At 45.7% G+C, this 22,523-nt stretch overlaps 1 protein-coding gene across 3 annotated transcripts in view; it reads right to left on the bottom strand.

Moving 5' to 3' along the window:
- Positions 1-6,246: 6,246 nt before the first annotated feature.
- The window catches only part of CAMK2A (calcium/calmodulin dependent protein kinase II alpha), a 339,869-nt gene continuing 323,592 nt past the window's right edge, over positions 6,247-22,523 (bottom strand). For 2 of the 3 annotated variants that reach the window (XM_063928633.1, XM_063928634.1), the window contains 2 exons: positions 16,673-16,901; positions 6,247-12,161 (listed from right to left, as the gene is read on the bottom strand). In XM_063928633.1, coding sequence (XP_063784703.1) covers positions 12,158-12,161; positions 16,673-16,901 — 233 coding nt within the window. In that variant the 3' untranslated portion in view covers positions 6,247-12,157. Of the gene's footprint in view, positions 12,162-16,668; positions 16,902-22,523 lie in introns of those variants that run through there. The other variant, XM_063928635.1, reaches the window with a different exon arrangement.

Here is a 22,523-nt window from a genome sequence, read left to right on the forward strand (position 1 = left end):
AGTCAGGCCCTAAATTCGGATGTCGGCCTGCGACCGCACCACCCCTATACTTATGCGCCATCATAATGAATGCACTTACAACAGGCTTATCTATGGTACAGAAGCGGTGCAGTATGGTATGCCAGCTCTCGGGGTCCCGGCGCACAGCATACCGGCGCCGGAATACCAACCACTGGCACACCAACAGCGTGGCGAGCGCAAATGAGCCTCTTGCGGGCATGGACGCGCGCCACGCTATCTATTCTCCCTCCAGGGGTGGGGTTGTGGACCCCCAAGAGGGAGAAACGGTGTCGGTATGCCGGCTGTCGGGATTCCGGCGCCGGTATACTGTGTGCCGGGCCCCCGACAGCCGGCAAACTGAAGACCACCCATACAGAAGGTCTATCTAAAAGCAGGCATATTTATGCACCTGGACATCCGTGTATAGTACGCCATTCCTGGATTCAGCCCAGGTGATAATGTCCCCACGTGCAGCGCAGTTCTGCTGCTCACTCATAAGTGGAGATGTGCAGTCGGGCTGGAGTATGAAGGGCCCATCGGAGGAATGCAGTGATAGGGGCCCGTACTTAGGGGTGTGACCACCCTTCAAAAGGGGTGTGGCCAGCCTCCACAGAGGCTTGAAATACACAATAGTCTAGTGCAGTGTAATGCAACATATCTACCATGTATAACAAGTGTACAGTCTGGTACCTGATCCCTAGAGAAAGGAGTGGAGCCTCTGGCAGTGGGGCCCACCGGTGGTTTCCCTGGTACCCCTGTGGGCCAGTCTGACCCTGGAGATGTGTATGACTGTGTGTCACCTGCAGTTCTGTGTTCATGCACAGTGCATACTTACCGACTTTCTGGCAGGTCGGTAGAGCAGGCGTCGCGGTGCAGCATAGCAGGCTGCGTAGGCAGAGGGCTACCCTAAATATGCAAAAGCATTGCCGCTGTACGATGCTTTGGCATGTTTTTTTAGAGGGGACTGGAACCGGCATGTGGGGCGGACTTGCCCTGTGCTGGATCCCCCCCGCATGTCAGAGTAATGGATCGTAGATGTGCTATTTTTCGCACATCAATGATCCATGCTGAAGTAGGCCCTTAGTACACACCTAGGGGTATATGTACTAAAGTGCAGTATTTTAGAAGTGGAGATGTTGCCCATAGCAACCAGATTCTAGCTACTGTCTTCTAGAAGAAGTTAGATAAATGATAAGTAGAATCTGATTGGTTGCTATGGAAACCATCTCCGCCCTTTAGTAAATATACTCCCTAGAACTTGACAAGTTTACATTAATGCATATGATATAGCTGGTCCACTGAACAAAGCATGAACTTCAAGGTCTTGTATCAGTTTGTTTATTCCCTATTAGAGTGCAAGCTCCCATGTACAATCTTCACTCCATGTTTCTCAGTCCTCTAACCACTGTAGTTTAGCGTGACGGGCTGGCAGAGTGCATATAATCTCTGCGTCGGCACACAAACTAGGGAGAGGCTGCCAGGTTACCTACAATACTCGCCACTCCTCGCTGCACATCTTTATATGTTCCACACATAACAAACTCCTGATTTAATGAGATGCGGTTAATTTGCCGGCTGACGGGAACCCGGCAGTCAGGATACCGACACCGGATTCCTGCCAACCAGCAATGCCACATCACTATTCCCACTCATGGGTGTCAACGACATTGAGCCCGCAAGGGGACTCTTTGCGTTCGACCTACTGCTGGCGTTCTGGCGAGCGGGATGCCGCTGTCGGGATTTTGACAGTCGGCATCCTGCCCATCGGTAGATCATGAAGCACTGAATCCTATTTAATGATATCAGCATGATTGCCTGGTATGGAATACATATGGGATGCCGGCGGTCACATGACTGACAGCAGCATCCCGATAATGAAGATCCCGACAGAGGATCCCCTAATCTATTCCTCCGGGGGTGTTGGCTATGGCTAACCCTAGGTGGTAATGGGGGGGTGTTTGTCGATGACTAACCATCCCCCCCAGTCCCTAAACCTAACCCCCCCTAGTGACTAATCCAACCCCCCACCCCACCCCCGCGCTCTGCCTTGCCCAGGCCCTAACCCTGAACCCGGATACTCACCTTTGTGATGTCGGCTGTCGGTGATCCCCTGGTAATACTAGATCATTATGCATACTAATGGGCCCAATCTGTCAAATATTTTAAGCAAAAATTGGCCTAAAACTGGATACACACATAAGATTATCTGTCCAATCTTTCTGGTTGGAATGAAAATCTGGTAATGTATGGGAACAAATGACAATCAACCATTTGCTCCAAAAGACTTGAAAAACAGACAAAAATGGCCGATCAGACAAACTAGTTAAATCCATTTGATTTAATCAATTTATTCGAACAACTATTTTTGTCCTTTTTCCGGCTTTTGGGAGAAAAAGGTCAATTGTCATTTGCTTCCATACATTACCAGATTTTCTTACAGTGTGTATGCAGCAAGACTGCCTTGAACAGAAGTGAAAACCCTGGTGTCAACAAAAGTGAAACTTACTTTGGGAGGTATATTTACTAATGTTCAATTTTGTTCAATTGTGGTCGATTTTGGGGTTTTTGGTGTATTTGTATTTGATTTTCATTCCATTTTGCAATTTGGAGATTTACTAAAGGCAAAATCAAATGTAAAATAGAATATAAAACCGATTCCATCCTATTCTAAATTGAATATTGGCAAAACCGCAGTACATTTACAGAAACAAATATAGGATTCCCTGATTTACTAACATTCGTTTTGAAAATTGAATGCAAAATCTATACACAAACCCACAGAGTAATAGACAAAGAGGGCATTTACTAAGCAGTGATAAGAGCGGAGAAGTGAGCCAGTGGAGAAGTACCAATGGCAACCAATCAGCACTGAAGTAACATCTATAATTTGCATACTATAAAATGATACAGAGCTGATTGGTTGATGGGGCAACTTCTCCACTGGCTTACTTCTCCGCTCTTATCACTGCTTGGTGACAAACTTCTAGGCAATATTCTATTCCCTAAACCTTCGTTATGATGCCTATAAAAGTAGAGATGATGGCCGTTTTTTAAATTAAGGGATTATTGGTAAATTGCGCATGCATTTCTTTGCGCTGCACATGTGCCAAAGTCTAATAGTGATGCCACTCACAGCACTTACCCTTCCGCACAGTGATTGACAGTCAGGTACCAGGCTGTGTGGGGTATCCGTTCACATGGTCGACCATGTTATGGTCGACAGTCATTAGGTCGACCACTATTGGTCAACATTGACATGGTCGACATGGACACATGGTCGACACATGAAAGGTCGACACATGAAAAGGTCGACATGAGTTTTTTAACTTTTTTTTCTTTTGGGGAACTTTTCCATACTTTACGATCCACATGGACTACGATTGGAACGGTAAAGTGTGCCGAACGAAGCGGTAGCGGAGCGGAGGCACCATGCCCGAAGCATGGCGAGCGAAGCGAGCCATGCGAGGGGACGCGGTGCACTAATTGGGGTTCCCAGTCACTTTACGCAAAAAACGACACAAAAAAAGTTAAAAAACTCATGTTGACCTTTTCATATGTCGACCATGTGTCCATGTCGACCATGTCAATGTCGACCAATAGTGGTCGACCTAATGACTGTCGACCATAACATGGTCGACTATTCATACCGGAACCGCTGTGTGGCCGTTGATTTAATCAAGCTGACGATTATCGATGGATCGGCATGTGCACTGGGAATGTGTACATAGTGGCTGTGCCTTTCCCATGGCTCCGCTAGGCGTCGCTGTACTTTTTCTGAGTTTTTGGGGATTTTTTTAATCATTTCGTACATCCTCAGCATGTACGATCGCAGGTACAGTTGCCATAGCGACTGTCAATGAATCAGGCCAGATAGTAGTAATACTGTAAAGGCTCTATGTGACATGTCCACATTACAGGATTTTAGATGTTTTTATTTATTTTAAAAGAAATCAAGAAACACTTGAGGATATGCGCACATCCCTGATAAAAAGGGACCCAAACGTGTGGTTCTCTGTAGTTATAGGAATTATGGGCCTCATTCAGATATGGGCGCAGTGCAGTTCCTGCGTCTTTGAATTCCCCACCCCCAGGCGGTGACAGGTTGCAGCTTTGGGGGCACTGTGTGCGATAGTGCAGGACCCGTTCTGCAGATATACAGAACAGGTCCTGTGCAGGCGCTAACGCCTCGCCATCGGAGAGGTACGCAAACCAGAATTAGAGGAGTCACAGCAGCTTCTTGCATGTGATATATTTTGTCCAATATAAAAACATGGAAGCAGGGGCGTTACTAGAGAGGAGGAGGCCCATGTGCAGGTTCCGGCTGGGCCCCCTCATCTCTAGCCGGCAGCGTTGTGTAGACTCTGGGCACTAGGGTCCCTAGGGGACCCTAGCGCTGTCCCAGAGTCTACAGCGCATACACAGAGCTCCGGGAAGATGGCGCACCGGCCATTTTCCCAGTGCTTTACCTACTGCTCATGTGCGAAACACCGGGAAAATGGCGCCACACCATTTTCCCAGTGATTTCGGCAGTGCTGCTGCTACATCGCGGGACTCCGGAGGGCAAGTATTTCTATTAATGGGTGCAGGGTGTGCGGTGTGGGCACCCCTGGACCCCCGTGTGCACCGCACACACTGCACCCATTATAAATACGCCAGTGCATGGAAGTGTTTCGAACAAGTAACCACTAGTCAAAATCAAATTCGATTTGGAAATCCATTTAAAAACTGAATGTTAGTAAATGAACGATTTGGACAGTGAAAAAGAATGTCGATTTGATTTAGATTTTAGTCGATTTAAATCAACCTTAAAATCAAATACAAAATCGAACATTAGTTAATAATATACCCCTGGTGCTCAAATGTGCTAAACCTCATAGTTGCTTTCACTATGGATACAGCTGTTTTTCATTTAATAGCCCAGTCAACTATTGCTTCTCATTACAGTGGAAAGACCAGTCTACATAAGAATTGCAGCAGTTGTAGCCAAACCACATTTGGGGCTCATGCCGGCAACTGCTATATCCGTACATTGGGGGTCATTCCGAGTTGTTCGCTCGTTAGATTTTTTTCGCAACGGAGCGATTAGTCGCAAACTGCGCATGCGCAATGTTCGCAGTGCGCCTGCGCCAAGTAAATCTGCACAAAAGTTTGGTAATTTACTCACGGCCTAACAAAGTTTTTTCATCGTTCTGGTGATCGTAGTGTGATTGACAGGAAGTGGGTGTTTCTGGGCCATTGGCCCTCATTCCGAGTTGTACGCTCGCTGGCTGCTTTTAGCAGCATTGCACACACTAAGCCGCCGCCTACTGGGAGTGTATCTTAGCTTAGCAGAATTGCGAACGAAAGATTAGCAGAATTGCGAATATAAATTTCTTAGCAATTTCTGAGTAGCTCGAGACTTACTCCTACACTGCGATCAGTTCAGTCAGTTTCGTTCCTGGTTTGACATCACAAACAGACCCAGCGTTCGCCCAGACACTCCCCCGTTTCTCCAGCCACTCCCGCGTTTTTCCCAGAAACGGCAGCGTTTTTTCGCACACACCCATAAAACGGCCAGTTTCCGCCCAGAAACACCCACTTCCTGTCAATCACACTACGATCACCAGAACGATGAAAAAACTTTGTTAGGTCGTGAGTAAATTACCAAACTTTTGTGCAGATTTACTTGGCGCAGGCGCACTGCGAACATTGCGCATGCGCAGTTTGCGACTAATCGCTCCATTGCGAAAAAATCTAACGAGCGAACAACTCGGAATGACCCCCATTACCTGGTTGAATACAGACCACAACTGTGACCAGACATGGTGGGGTTCATTGCATATTTGTCTGAGGAGCAGACCTAGTTGAGGAGGCACAGGAGACATGGCTACACAGATTGAATCATTGTGCTGGATAGTCACAAACAGTGATGGCTATCGGTGTGGTTACCATCGATGGTTTCCATCGATAGCGATATAGCAAGTGGCCATTGATAGTTGCCAACTATGCAATGGATGACCACTGATGGTTTCACCAACTGATGGTTATCCCTGTTCTTTGACTGACTGGCCTGTGGCCAATCAGAAGATTGGGGCGGGGCTTCATGCATATCAGTGGGTGAAGCTATGCTTAGTGTCCCGGCACCTTGTAAAAAAAAAAAAAAATTCTGTAATGCTGTGCCATCGATGGAGGGAAACCACTGGTTCTACCCCATCGATGGCAAAAGTAGTCGACATTGGCCATTCTTAGTCACAAATAAGACAGACATTTCTTTATTTCAGATTGTGCCATTTATTGAAATCAGACATCAAGAAATATACAACCAGAAAAGGATGTGACAGGTTATTCACCATCACTACCATCTCACCAGTGTAACAGCCACAGGCTAAGAAAGAAAAAAAATGAATCAGTCGTTAACCTGAACAAATATTTCTGCCACACGTTACACCGGTGCGCGGTTTGAATATAAAACAAGGATTTTTTTTATTATTATTTTTTGCTGTTTCGCAGTTACTTTTAAAACATTTTGTGCCTAAAATAATGTGACTGTTGTGCTTTGTCCTCTCACCTGTTACAGGGTCAGCGTCTTCCAAAGGATATCTCAGAATTGGGTCTGGAAAAGAATGATCACTCGATATTGATGGGTATTTTTGGTGAACTGTGAAAGTCCCATCAGTGTAAGAATAGGTCTTTATTATACAGGGTGAGGCAAAAAAAAACTCCCAGATTTAAAGCCATGGTAAATGCTATTCAAAATGTTTAAGTAGATAATCTAAAAGTCCATGGAATACAGTTGATATGAATTTGATATGGTCATTTCTTGGCGTATAGCAGACTTCAGTTCATTAATGGTTCTTGGTGGATTTTTGTAGCCCTCAGCTGTCAGATGGCCCTGCTGGCTGTGTAGAGGCCTCTCATGAAGCGGATGAGGATTGCTTTCCGCCCCATAACGACATTTCTGCTTGGTAACGTAGCCAGACAAATGACAGTGAGCACATGACCGACTGTGGCATCACGACGTTTAGAAGGCCGACAGAGGACAGGGTAATTCATTTACCACTTTCCTGCCCCCTACCCTACCCGCTAGGGCTAAGATAGTGGGGGTGGCGGCTACGGCTAATCCCAGGAGTTGGCAGCTAGGGCTAAGACTCGGGGGAGGGGGGGGGCTATGGCTAACACCCCTTTAGTGGTGTTGGGATTCCAGCATTGGTGACTTGACCGCCGGCCTCCGGATCTTCAGGATGCTGACCACATCCCCATTTACCATGCCTTTGTTGTTAACCTTTCAATTCTGGGAGTTTTTTTTGCCTCGCCCTGGCATACAAGCCTTTCACTTGAAAGCACTGTAGGGTTTTATGGGATATGGGCCTGTCGCTGAAATGTTTGCGTTCAAAGCACTTCATCACTCACATACCCAGATGGAGAATGAGCACCTAACATAGGGCTTTTGATTGCACCATCAATGGTTTTTCAGTATATAAAGAGGCTTAAAGTGGACGTCTCAGTCCTGGTACATTCGCACACACGGGTGCACAACAGGGACGGGCTTTGTAGTGGCATTAGGATAAAGTCGCAGACAGGACTGCTGTTAAAGGCTTCATCCAGCAGATGGTCAGTATAATGTTTGTTACATAATAGGTGGGACAAATTTAGGAGCCACTCAGTCAAACCCGGAGTCTGAGGAACGTCTAATGGTATTGGACACCATTTAGCACCATTGGTAGTAGAGTAATGGCCTCATTATACTGGACATCGCCCGAATTAGCCAGGATGGACCTGTTGCTGGGAGAAACTCATCCCCTGACTGCTTTGAAGGATATGGGGAAGAGGGTCACTGTTGTTTGGTATTAATAAAAATGTGTGTACTGTATCAACATGGCTACTTTCACCTGTCCAAGTCTACATTAGAGGCAAGTCCTCATTACTAAAAGGGTAGCCGAGAGGGACACAGATTAAAAGTACCTTGGTCAGCAAGGGCGGCTTAACCACGAAGACTGCATGGCCATGTTGCCTCAGTGTGCACCACCGCTAATGCAAAGGCCACCTAGTAACAGGCGTGTGGATCTCCTGGTGGCCCTAATTACTACTATTTTCAGGAAATGACCCTTATTAGAAACCAAAACCATCTGTCCCTTCCCCCTACAAAGTTGTCCACAAAGTGTATGCATATAAATTCTTAGTGCTGCGCCATTACAGGAGACATATTTCATACTGAAATAATGCTGGGCAACACATTGAGTCACCGTAATGTATCAAATGCTTTGCAGAAATGGGGTAAATATTGTATATGGAGTACGTTACACCACGGCCATCCAGTTAAGATCAAATAAATTGAGAAAGACTGGGATACACAAAAAGTGTGGTTACACAAGTATAGTGTAAGCTTCCATTATGTGGAATGCCCTAATATAATGATAATGTAGAAACATAGATTTTGATGGCAGATAAAGAACCACTTGGCCATCTAGTCTGCCCATGTACACACACACAAGGGTTGATTTTTTTCAGGAGTCAATTAACTTATCAGTATATATTTTTGGATTGTGGGAGGAAGCCGGAGTACCCGGAGAAAATCCACGCAAGTACGGGGAAAATATACAAACTGCACAGAGTTAGGGCCATGGTAGGAATCGAACCCATGACCTCAGTGCTGTGACTATCAATTCACAAAGAACTAGTGGTGTCACCAAGGGAATGACCGTAGACTAGCAATTCAGTAGGCACTACTGATGTATAAATACCTCACTGATGTGGCACATTAAGGCAATATGTAAGTTTTAGAGATCATGGATGATGGAACCTTTGGAAGAGTTTGTTCTTTTAAATCAAAACATTTCCCATTTTCTTCTTCGAAAATCCCAATTTTGCCCAGTAAAGGCCAGAAAATTAACTAGTACTATCTGGCTCGAAAACTCTCCAAGGTGCAGATAAGGCAACAAATGTTTGGTCACTCAAGATAATACATTCATTAATTAGTGATAGCAGAACAGCACAGCACCCAAGCGGAGCCAGAGCCAGTTAATTTTTTGGAGCCCCTCGCATTTTGGTTAAGGGAAGTAACATGAGACAGATCCAGACATCTCAGCATGTTCATGCTCTTGTAATAGGATGTACAGTAGTTGTTTTCTTCAAAAATAAATGAGGAGACAATGAGATTTTAGTCATGTATGCACTCCCCGCTGCCTTTTGTGAGGGCAACTGGTGGGACACATGTTTGCAAACGCATGCAGAGGAAAGAGGGAGGAGTTACACTTAGCAACCAATAAGAAATCACTTTTCATTCTCTAAACTACAGTAAAAAACAACATTTGCATCTGATTGGCTGCTAAATGCAATACATCTATTTTTCTTTTGCATCCATTATCATAAATGACCCCTTCCCTTCTGTATCCAGGTTTTCTTTCTCTATAATGATAATATGATCTGTCTGTGTATGATAGATGGTCCAATGTTGATCACAACACACCTTACAAAGTTATTATATCTTATTATTAGGGTAACCCAAACTTCTGTTACTCCTTTTGATATCCTGAAATGCATGACTCTGTAGCAGGTGAGAGGGTAGGTGCTGAAAGGAGAGGTATTACACATTATAATCTTTACAGGTACAATTTTCGGAAGACTATAGACAAGACATTCTGCAAATAACCCTGCTCCCTTAATTTACCCCAATAAATGAATGGAAAAAAGGCCCTTTTTGGAGACATTTGGCACAGCCCAGATATGAGCAACACAAATGCCATGCAACAATTTATCTGAGTCTACTAAACGTAGAAAGCCTAGCCCATAAACTTGTTTGGCTGTACCGATGAACAGGCTAAAACTGTACTGACCTCTTATGGTCTCCGTTAAATGGGAATGAAGAGGTGTTTTCTGCAAGGATGCTTTCAGGCCATGTTCTCACGGCCTGTCGAATTGATTTATTTACAGCAAAAATAAATTACCATTCAGTAATGTAGCATGATGGTCAATCAAGAAAAAGTCATGGATGATTATCTCCAAGACAAGGTAACTCCATCATGGACCATTACTGACCACACAAGTATGACAAGATCAAGTGCTAACCAAAAGTCTTTGGACTGATGTCTCCAATGTCTTTTCAGATCCAGTCCTCAGGCGATAAACCTTTTGTTGAGAGATTAAACAAACCTTGAGGATTCCATGGGCATGGCAATAACTCATGAAAAAAAAAAGTACTCTTCAAACACATCTTCATGCTAGCGGCAAAATAGAGACTTCTTGAAGACCTCCTTCGTTCCAATTTGTAGGTTGCAAGAACAAAAACTTAGTGCAACCTTTAGCAGTTTAGAGGGTATCTCCAAACGGGACATGTTTACACTCCACATCTTTACTAGAAAAATAAACACACATCACAACCCAGGTACAATCAGTCATTCTTAGGTGTTTTTGATTTTTTTTTTTTTTTTTAGAAATCAAAGAGAACGTGTACCCACTACATTTATCATATAGATATTTGATAAGCAGCCTAACAGGACAGATCACTATTTTATCTACATTGTAAACATGCCTTCACCATCTCATCTGTAGACTTCGTCATTGACTGTTTTAAAAGCCACCATGCAACAGTAAACGCGAATGCCCTGTACACGAGGAAGCCTTTTTTGAAAAAATTTTTTTTTTACTAAGAGCGTTCCTATGGATAAAACTAAAGTAAGCAGTCACTGAGTTAAATTCAGAAGCTGCACCGCACTAGAAATGAAACGACACTCTAAGCATACGAATAAGCAAAAAAAATTAAAATAAATTATAATTATATAATTTTGTTGTCAATCGACAGTAGAATATCTATTGTACAAGCCATAAACAAACTTTTAATAACTTAAGATAAGTAGTATTCCCATCCACCCATAGGTGGATTCAAAAACAGGAATATGCTGCTTGTAAACTGTATTTGCTTTCAACCATTCAAAAATAAATAAATTAAATAAAAATTTCGTTTTGAAATAATATATTGCAAATAAGTTATTACAAGAATGTGTTACTTCTATAAAAAGCATGCATATAATAGATCTCAAATAGAAATACATATTTTCCTTAACACACGGATGTAATCCCACAAAATATATATGTATATATTTATATATATGTATGAATATTTATATATTTATTATTACTATAGCTTGCATTATCAGTCTGCGCTGAACTTTTTTTTTTTTATTGTTTTTCCGTTCATTGCACAACATTGCTTTGCAACTTAAATACTATCAACCCTTTTTAGCTCTTAAATAAATATACATTCTCTGAAAAGATGACGCACTCGGAGGCACCACACCCGTAACACAGCAAGGTATAGGCCAGAGTACAGCAATAAATACATATTTTTAGGTTTATTGTAGTTATTATTGTGTTTTTTTTTTTCCCCTGGACTGCTAACTCAGGTCTCTCTTGATAGGATGCTCTGGTATTTAAGGCAACCTTAGACAGCTCTGACTTAAAAAGGAAAATAAAATAAAAAGTTAAAAAAAATTCTATATAAATACAGTAAATACAAAAAAACAAAACAAAAAAACAATAACAAGTCCTAATAAAATAGAGAAGTGATAGACGACCAATGATCTCTCTCACAACACCTACAGAATTTGGTGGTCTGAGGATTCAGTGGTGCCTCCGTTAGTACGTGTGCTTTTGGTTTCTGTTAGTACTGTACGTGTACTGTTAGTTTTATGTGATTGTTTATGGGTTATGGTCATCAGGGCTACAAAACTGTGCAGCCGCAGTCAGCCCTGAAAGTGTACTTCACATACTATTTTGAAGCCTCCCAAAGTTTTATTCAAACATAATGGAGATTTAAGAATTGCCAAGGTTGTAATAGAGGACGGAACTGCTTGTGCATCAGCGCAGATGTCACTGCGAGTTTCAGGAGAGAGCTTAACCCCCCCCCCCCTCCCTGACTTTTTATTTGTGGCTGACCAGGATTGTGCAGAGGACGTGTCACCGCAAACAGGCTTCACTCAAACACACATACACACATATGTACACTCACACACTATTCATTGTCACCTGGTCCCTCAGAAGTAAAAGAAAGAGAGAGAGGCTTGGGTGAACCAGCAAGTGAGAGGGTTATGGACGGGGAAGAGATTAGGAGAGTGATACAGAAGACTGTGGGGACTTCCTTGTCTGGTGTTGATAATTAGAGTCCACGATCAAAGCTGGAGTCTCAGCTGAAAGAGACAGGAAAGGGTAATTACGTAAGGTATACAAGATTGGAGCCTATTTGAGCTGAATAAACAACAGTACTATAACACGGGATACATACGATATCACGGCTAATGTTATGATGACATGTTATTATGTCATCATCCAGAAGCAGAGAACCCTGACAAGGGTCGGGTAAGTATGTTTACCCTTACCCTAACCCTCCCTTTCCCGCAACCTAACCCTAACCGTCTCCCACCTGCAGCCTAACCCTCCCCGGGGATGCCTAAACCTAACCCCCATACCCGCAGCCTTAACCTAACTGTCCCATCCCCGCAGCCTAACCCTAACCCTCCCCGGGGTTGCTTAACCCTAACCTTTCCTCCCCACAGCCTAACCCTCCCTTCCCCGCAGCCTAACCCTAACCCTCCCCGGGGGTTGCTTTACCCTAACCTTTCCTCCCCACAGCCTAACCCTAACCCTCCCTTCCCCGCAGCCTCACCTTAACCCTCCCCCCACAGCCACGACCTAACCTCCCTTACTCCCCCCCCCCCCCCATCCCCACGGCTTACCAAGAAGAAGTCACGGCAGAGGTCGATAGGGATTCTGGCGCTTAGGATTCCGGCTTATGTGATCCCGGCGCCTTCATTTCAATCCATGTCGGGACGCCGGTGTCGGCATTCTGAGCAGTGTCGGGATTCCGGCGTCAGCATTCCGACTGCCGGGATGCCGAATGCCAGTATCCTGAAAGGATCCCTATAACACTACTGGGTCTCATTCTGCGTCAGACCCATCTACAGTCGCTTTTGCGTCTGGCAGCCGGCATCCTACCTATTAGGTTATGCAAATGTAAGTATCACAAGTCTATGCGAAGATTTATATATATGTCACACCGCCCATTGCTTTTCAGGCCACAGCTGTCATTTAGTATCAGGACTTGCTCCCACCCCACGCATGGTGAAAAAGATTTGTCCGAAACAGGCGTCCCACCTGCGTACATGCGTCCAAGACACTCCCATAATCTCCCACTAGATGCATCTTTTTCATGCGTGTGCAATGTCACAGCCCATAAACGCACATTTCACAATAGGCTCCGTCTGCTGGAGGTGTGGCTCGCATGGATCTACCCGCTAGTGACACACGCACTTGCGAGGTGTGTCCGCTTTTGTGGATGCATCCAACTCAAAATCAGGCCCACTGTATCTAACACAGCCTTCTTAACTACACTGCTTCCCTTAAGAACCCCAAAAAATGAATGATGGTGGATGATATACTGATTTCAGTGTGGCTCTACCTGCTGTATGTCTAGTGCAGAGGTTCTCAAACTCGGTCCTCGGGGGCCCACACAGTGCATGTTTTGCAGGTCTCCTCACAGAATCGCAAGTGAAATAATTAGCTCCACCTGTGGACCTTTTAAAATGTGTCAGTGAGTAATTAATACACCTGTGCACCTGCTGGGTTACCTGCAAAACATGCACTGTGTGGGCCCCCGAGGACCGAGTTTGAGAACCTCTGGTCTAGTGCCTATTTTCTAAATACAGCGCCAATGCTAGTGGTAACACAGTGCAGACAAATAATGTATACAAATGCAGGCTTCATGCACTGCTTTAATAAGCCTTTGCCTTGATAGGCTAAGAGACCCAAAAAGTTCTGCAAGCGGTTTTCAACTATACTGATGGGTGAGCGGAGGGCTCTACCTTTTCCAATCTGTCAACGAGGCAGAACATTGGGCGTTAAACTGGCAAGTTCCCAAAGCCCATTTCATCATAACAATATAAACAGCTTAATGCAGATTTTATTCCAAAATACCTTTAAATATTGATGATTTAGCAGCGCAGTAGCTAATGTAACGTTGTCTCAAAGTGAATAATATTTTAAGAGTGTGTCTAGAGTAGTAGCGGATCTTGCTACGGGCACACTGTGAAGTCATCGCACACCGCACTGCATTGTGGGAGCGGCACTTAGACACTAGGGGTCATGATTGACCTCTAGTGTCTATGCGGTTCTATTGGAGAGACGTCATGACGTATCTGCCATAGATCAGAGGAGCGGCGCCAGCGGCCAGAGACGGAGGGCAGCAGCGGTCGGGAATCAGGAGCGGGGATGGTAAGTATTATTATTATAATTTTTTTTTTAAAAGCGGCACAAACGGGGGCAATACTACTGGGGCCACAAATGGAGGCAATACTACTGGGGGCACATTGACCACACCCCTTTATGAAACCACGCCCCTATTTTCGCCCGGGGCGCCACAAGGGCTAGAACCGGCCCTGGTCTAGAGTGATAAAAGCTGATCTTATAACAAGTGTAACAGTGTTTCTTTTATACAGATTCCATCAGCGGGATGTAATGGAATCCGAGATCGCCGGACGTATGGGATACAGGCCGATCTCCGACATGGTTTTAAAGGGGCAATCACTTACAAGGCTTGGCTTTGCCTTGTAAGTGTTTGCCCCTTTAAAAAAACGTCCGAGGTCTGTGGCCCTCATTCCGAGTTGATGGCTAGCTGCCGTTGTTCGCTGCGTAGTGATCATTTGGAAAAACTGCAAAACTGCGCATGCGTATGGGCCGCAATGCGCATGCTCGGCGTACGGGTACAAAGAGCATCGTTGTTTTGTACAGGTTCTAGCGACGATTCCATTCGCACAGCCGATCGCAAGGAGATTGACAGGAAGAGGGCGTTTGTGGGTGTCAACTGACCGTTTTCTGGGAGTGTTTGGAAAAACGCAGGCGTGTCCAGGCGTTTGCAGGGCGGGTATCTGACGTCAATTCCGGGACCTTTGTCGCAGCAATCATCGCACAGAATAAGTAACTACAGGGCTGGTCTTGTTTTGCACAAAATGTTTTTGTACCGCTCGACTGCACAGGCGTTCGCACTCTTGCAAAGCAAAAATACACTCCCCAGTGGGCGGCGACTATGCGTTTGCACGGCTGCTAAAAGTAGCTAGTGAGCAATCAACTCGGAATGAGGGCCTATATTGGCCGTGTATTACTTAGCAAAATAATATATATGTGAAATACCTTTAAGGTTTATATATAACTAAATATAAATGCTGCAAAGTCTCATGGGGCAGATGTATTAAGCCTGGAGAAGTGATAAAGCAGTGATAAGTGGACGGTGATAACGCACCAGCCAATCATTACGGGTTTCAAAAATTACAGTTAGGAGCTTATTAAGGGGGTACACATGGAGAGATCCGTGCTTAATAATCTAACTAGATTGCTTAGAAATTAATCACGGATCTCTCCGTGTGTATGCCCCACAGCGATAGCAATGCACGGCCTGCGTGTCGCTAACGCCAGTACTAGATTGTCATGCAGGCACAATCTAGTACATCACTCACTTCACCACTGTGTGAAGTGAGCCCCCCCCCTCGCTCAGCACACATTGCGCTTTGTGCTGAGCGGTCTGTGCAGGAGCGTCTCTAGAGAGGAGGGGACCCGTGTGCAGACTCGGTGTGTGGGCCTCCTCCTCTCCCGTAGCCGTTGCGCCGCTGCTAGCGCTCTGAGTGCTGCGCCATTTTTTCAGAGTCCTGCACATGCGCTGTAGACTCTGGTACTGTGCCAGAGTCTCTAGTGGTCAGTGCTCTAGCAGCGGCGCGACGGCTACGGGAGAGAAGGGGGCCCACACACGGTCAGCGATGGACTCCGGAAAGGTAAGTATAGGAGAAATGGGTGCAGTGTGTGCGGTGTGGGCCCCCCCCCCCCCCCCGGGACTCAGGGGCCCATGTGCGCCGCACACACTGCACCCATTATAGAAACGCCAATGGGTCTGTGCTAGATCACTCAGCACACATCTCCACAGCACTCACTTCTCCAGACTTAATACATCTGCCCCCGTTAGCTGGAGTGCTTCCTTATAACAAGGGGCCTAATTCAGACCTGATCGCTGCATTTTCACACAGCAGCCGATCATGTCTGAACTGCGCGTGCGCCGGCACATGCCAGACAGCCGGCGGCTGTCTCAGCCCTGCGATCGTCTCTGCCTGATTGACAGGCAGAGGCGGTTGCTGTGCGGGAAAGGGTGGGCCGGTGGTGTTTGGCTGCCGTTTAGGGCAGTGACGAGTAACTCCTGCCAGCGCGCAAGAGCTGCACTGGAAGGAAGCCGCTGTGTGATGCTTTTGTACTTGTACAACGGGGCAGGGCCTGACATGAGGGGCGGGCTAGCCCTGTGCTGGGTGTCCCCCCGCATGTCAGGGAAGCTGATCCGAATTAGGACGACTTTAGGGAGATCCTCCGCACAAATGTACGTGGACTGACTGATTCAGAGAGTGACGTCACAGCAGCTGAAATGACTGTAGGCCCAGATTTTTCAGCTGTGTCAGTCCCTAATCGGACACTCTCCTAAAGATGTCAAGAGGGGCATCAGCCGTCTGTGACGTGGGGGGTTTAGCATATCACAACACATCTACACAGGTTGCAGGAGCTTTTCTATAATATACAGCGTGTGAATAACCCTAGTTTTAAACCTACCTAAACAAGTGCTATATGTAGAATTGAGCTGAGGAAGAAAAGAGTTATATAGGGAAGCTCTTACTGCGGGAGAACAGAAGGGGCTCCTGATCGGTGGAAGTGAACATTTTGCCATTTGCCATCACGGCGGTGCCAGATGCATGTTTCCTCTGATTGGGCAGTGCGGGGAACATCACTGGTATCCAGGTACTGGGTGATGCGGATATAGGCAATGCACGCAGACTCATCTCCCATCAGATGGATGTGAGGGTTCAGGATGGTTGTGTGCAAAGGTTTATTGCTGCGGGACCACACTGGAAGAGATGGAGACGGACACTTTAGACAAGTACAAATATGAGCTAACGACATCGCAGAGGAAGAGCTTATTCCAATCCACAAACATGACAAATTCTACAAGCTTGACCTAGGGGATAAACATTATTCTCAACTTAATATTTGGACATTTAGACGCTTCTCAGCAGCAGACTGATCCCCAAATATCATACTTTCAAAATGATTCCATTGCTATAAATATTCCCTTGCTGAAGACCCATTCCTGGATGAAATAACTTAACTTTCCCTTCAAAACTGTTCATAAAATAGTTTTTTTGTATTTCATATACACTGCTCAAAAAAATAAAGGGAACACTTAAACAACACAATGTAACTCCAAGTCAATCACACTTCTGTGAAATCAAACTGTCCACTTAGGATGAAACACTGATTGGCAATCAATTTCACATGCTGTTGTACAAATAGAATAGACAACAGGTGGAAATTATAGACAATTAGGAAGACACCCCTCAATAAAGGAGTTGTTCTGCAGGTGGTGACCACAGACCACTTCTCAGCTCCTATGCTTTCTGGCTGATGTTTTGGTAACTTTTGAAAGCTGGCGGTGCTTTCACTCTAGTGGTAGCATGAGACGGAGTCTACAACCCACACAAGTGGCTCAGGTAGTGCAGCTCATCCAGGATGGCACATCAATGCGAGCTGTGGCAAGAAGGTTTGCTGTGTCTGTCAGCGTAGTGTCCAGAGCATGGAGGCGCTACCAGGAGACAGGCCAGTACATCAGGAGACGTGAAGGAGGCCTACAACCCAGCTGCAGGACCGCTACCTCCGCCTTTGTACAAGGAGGAACAGGAGGAGCACTGCCAGAGCCCTGCAAAATGCCCTTCAGCAAGTCACAAATGTGCATGTGTCTACTCAAACGATCAGAAACAGACTCCATGAGGGTGGTATGAGGGCCCCGACGTCCACAGGTGGGGGTTGTGCTTACAGCCCAACACCGTGCAGGACGTTTGGCATTTGCCAGAGAACACCAAGATTGGCAAATTCGCCACTGGCGCCCTGTGCTCTTCACAGATGAAAGCAGGTTCTCACTGAGCACATGTGACATACGTGACAGAGTCTGGAGACGCCAAGGAGAACGTTCTGCTGCCTGCAACATCCTCCAGCATGACCGGTTTGGCAGTGGGTCAGTAATGGTGTGGGGTGGCATTTCTTTGGGGGGCCGCACAGCCCTCCATGTGCTCGCCAGAGGTAGCCTGACTGCCATTAGGTACCGAGATGAGATCCTCAGACCCCTTGTGAGACCATATGCTGGTGCGGTTGGCCCTGGGTTCATCCTACTGCAAGACAATGCTAGACCTCATGTGGCTGGAGTGTGTCAGCAGTTCCTGCAAGACGAAGGCATTGATGCTATGGATTGGCCCGCCCGTTTCCCAGACCTGAATCCAATTGAGCACATCTGGGACATCATGTCTCGCTCCATCCACCAACGCCACGTTGCACCACAGACTGTCCAGGAGTTGGCGGATGCTTTAGTCCAGGTCTGGGAGGAGATCCCTCTAGAGACCATCCGCCACCTCATCAGGAGCATGCCCAAGCATTGTAGGGAGGTCATACAGGCACGTGGAGGCCACACACACTACTGAGCCTCATTTTGACTTGTTTTAAGGACATTACATCAAAGTTAGATCAGCCTGTAGTGTGTTTTTCCACTTTAATTTTGAGTGTGACTCCAAATCCAGACCTCCATGGGTTAATAAATTTGATTTCCATTGATCATTTTTGTGTGATTTTGTTGTCAGCACATTCAACTATGTAAAGAACAAAGTATTTAATAAGAATATTTCATTCATTCAGATCTAGGATGTGTTGTTTAAAGTGTTCCCTTTATTTTTTTTAGCAGTGTAGTTCAAAAAGTTTTAAAATATTTTAATACAGGTTGAGTCTCCCTTATCCAAAATGCTTGGGACCAGAGGAATTTTGGATATCGGATTTTTCCGTATTTTGGAATAATTGCATACCATAATGAGATATCATGGTGATGGGACCTAAGTCTAAGTATAGAATGCATTTATGTTACATATACACCTTATACACACAGCCTGAAGGTAATTTTAGCCAATATTTTTTATAACTTTGTGCATTAAACAAAGTGTGTCTACATTCACACAATTCATTTATGTTTCATTTACACCATATGCACACAGCCTGAAGGTCATTTAATACAATATTTTTAATAACTTTGAGTATTAAACAAAGTTTGTGTACATTGAGCCATCAGAAAACAAAGGTTTCACTAGCTCAGTCTCGCTCAAAAAAGTCCGTATTTCGGAATATTTGGATATGGGATACTCAACCTGTATTATATTAGGCACATCTGCAGAACGGATCTCTTGGGCGACACAGTGGTTCAGCGCGGTCACATGTGATCTGACCGTGCCAGCTAAGTGGTGAAATACGAGTTGGCTTGCTAATCTTTTTTTTGTTTAGCAAACAAATCATTACACAAACACAGTTCCCGTGATTGGATCTACGAATAAATCATAATTATCTTCTTAAGAGATATGGCTTTAATTCCACTAGATATGCTTGATTTTCCACATATGTACAGGGGTCTACTACGATTGGCTGACGGCCGGGATCCCGGCGCCCAGCATATCGGCGCCGGGATCCCGACTGGCGGAATGCCGGCTGCGGGGCGAGCGCAAAGGAGCCCTTTGCGGGCTTGCTATGATCCGAGCACGGTGGCGCACGCTATTTATTCTCCCTCCAGGGGTGTCATGGACCCCCCAAGAGGTAGAATAGTTGTCGTTATCCCGACTGTCAGGCTTCCGGCGCCGGTATATCGAGTGCCTCCCTATGTACAGATGTGTGTCCATATACCTGTCCTGGCGCAGGTTAGAGCCTCTGCCACAGCTAGTGATTCACAGACATCTCATTTGCAACATGGCTGCACACAAAGGGGCAGATGTATTAACCTGGAAAAGGCATAAGGAAGTGATAAACCAGTGATATGTGCAAGGTGATAAAGGCACCAGCCAATCAGCTCCAATATGTAAATTAACAGCTAGGATCTGATTGGCTGGTACCTTTATCACCTTGCACATATCACTGGTTTATCACTTCCTTATGCCTTCTCCAGGTTAATACATCTGCCCTGTCGCTTATGGTGTCTTAGGCACTTAGGATTAGTGATTTTGTCACAGAGGAATAGGTATAAAGTCACAGATTAAGAAAAATTATGCTCCAGTGTCCAGGGTACCTCTGCATTGTACTTTTCTTGCATTAGTGATGCGAATAATGCTGTGTACACATCAGAACGATGTGCATCCGATGCAACATCGTCTGCGATGGGGTCCCGACACTGCAGGTCCGACGTGCGATGCAGGATACGACCCGCAGGAATGCGCATAGAATGCAATATCGTGTGTACACACTACATGATATCGTATGCGATCGTACGATATCAGCCGTATCCCATGATAAATCGTATATTGGGGGAATTCAATTGTTTGAAAAGTCGGTTGGGTGTCTGTTCTTTCCTGTCTATTAGATAGGAATAAACACACCCAACTGATTTTTCAAACAATTGAATACCCCGCAATGTGTACACAGCCTAAGATGCATATTTTCTTAAAAGCGGGTGTTTGCCGTGGATGCAAGGTGCGGCTTAATCGCAAATTTTGCGGAGCGCCTAATAACGCTACTTGCCCTGATTGAAGGATATGTATACGAGGACACATCTGTACATATAAAATGGTTATACAGTATGTGTTCCTATTACTGTATGTACATATTGATACGTGATGTTATTGTTTTCAGCAGTTACTACATTATACAGAAGTAATCTCAGGTATTGTTTGTAGAAAGTTTGGCTTTGATAAATTATGGCTTCTTTAAGGAATATACACGATGCTTGGAGTGACCCAGTCTTTTTCTTGGAACTGTGAAAGGTTTATAACTGGGCGTCTCTAATACCACTTCCATACAGAAAAGTCTGAAAGTCCCGGCAATTACCCGGCATTTCAATGCCGGGTCTTTTTGCCGGGACCTGCCTGATCCCCCCTTTCACACAGACATGCAAATTACCGGGTCGAGAACTGATGTGGGGGTGGGCCGCGGCGGCTGGGTGACGTCACATGCAGAAGCTGGGACCCAGAACGCGGCGGGTATCCGCCTGCCAACGCAGCTATGCTGTGTAGGCAGGGAGCTACTCGGCGGGTGCAAAAGCATTGCCGCCGTGCGATGCTTTCGCACGTGTGCGGGGGGGGGGGGGGGGGGCAGATATAATAAGAATTTACTTACCGATAATTCTATTTCTCGGAGTCCGTAGTGGATGCTGGGGTTCCTGAAAGGACCATGGGGAATAGCGGCTCCGCAGGAGACAGGGCACAAAAAGTAAAGCTTTAGGATCAGGTGGTGTGCACTGGCTCCTCCCCCTATGACCCTCCTCCAAGCCAGTTAGGTACTGTGCCCGGACGAGCGTACACAATAAGGGAGGAATTTTGAATCCCGGGTAAGACTCATACCAGCCACACCAATCACACCGTACAACTTGTGATCTAAACCCAGTTAACAGTATGATAACAGCGGAGCCTCTGAAAAGATGGCTCACAACAATAATAACCCGATTTTTGTAACTATGTACAAGTATTGCAGATAATCCGCACTTGGGATGGGCGCCCAGCATCCACTACGGACTCCGAGAAATAGAATTATCGGTAAGTAAATTCTTATTTTCTCTATCGTCCTAGTGGATGCTGGGGTTCCTGAAAGGACCATGGGGATTATACCAAAGCTCCCAAACGGGCGGGAGAGTGCGGATGACTCTGCAGCACCGAATGAGAGAACTCCAGGTCCTCTTTTGCCAGGATATCAAATTTGTAGAATTTTACAAACGTGTTCTCCCCTGACCACGTAGCTGCTCGGCAGAGTTGTAATGCCGAGACCTCTCGGGCAGCCGCCCAAGATGAGCCCACCTTCCTTGTGGAATGGGCCTTAACTGAGAAGGGCAAATTTGGGACATAGAGGTAAGCATCCCTGATGTCCCGGGACACTATATAGTCCCCTTCTTCCTGGTTCGTTATCACTGCTCTGAGTGACTTCATCTTAATTTGAACCTTTGTAAGTGTTCAAAAAAAAATTTTTTTTTTAGAATAAGTCTCACCTAGCCTTCTGGCTTCAGTACCACAATATAGTGTGGAATAATACCCCTTTTCTGTAGTAGGAGGGGTAATTTAATTGTCACCTGCTGGGAACACAGCTTGTGAATTTTTTCCCATACTACCTCCTTGTCGGAGGGAGACTTGGTAAAGCAGACTTCAGGAGCCTGCGAAGGGGAAACGTCTCGACATTCCCATCTGTACCCCCGGGATACTACTTGTAGGATCCAGGGGTCCTGTACGGTCTCAGCGCCATGCTGAGAACTTGTCAGACGCGGTGGAACGCTTCTGTTCCTGGGAATAGGCTGCCTGTTGCAGTCTTCTTCCCTTTCCTCTATCCCTGGGCAGATATGATCTTATAGGGACGAGAGGACTGAGGCTGAAAAGACGGTGTCTTTTTCTGCAGAGATGTGACTTAGGGTAAAAAACGGTGGATTTTCCAGCAGTTGCCGTGACCACCAGGTCCGATGGACCGACCCCAAA

Source organism: Pseudophryne corroboree, chromosome 6 (genome assembly GCF_028390025.1).
Source record: "Pseudophryne corroboree isolate aPseCor3 chromosome 6, aPseCor3.hap2, whole genome shotgun sequence".
Classification (NCBI taxonomy): domain Eukaryota; kingdom Metazoa; phylum Chordata; class Amphibia; order Anura; family Myobatrachidae; genus Pseudophryne; species Pseudophryne corroboree.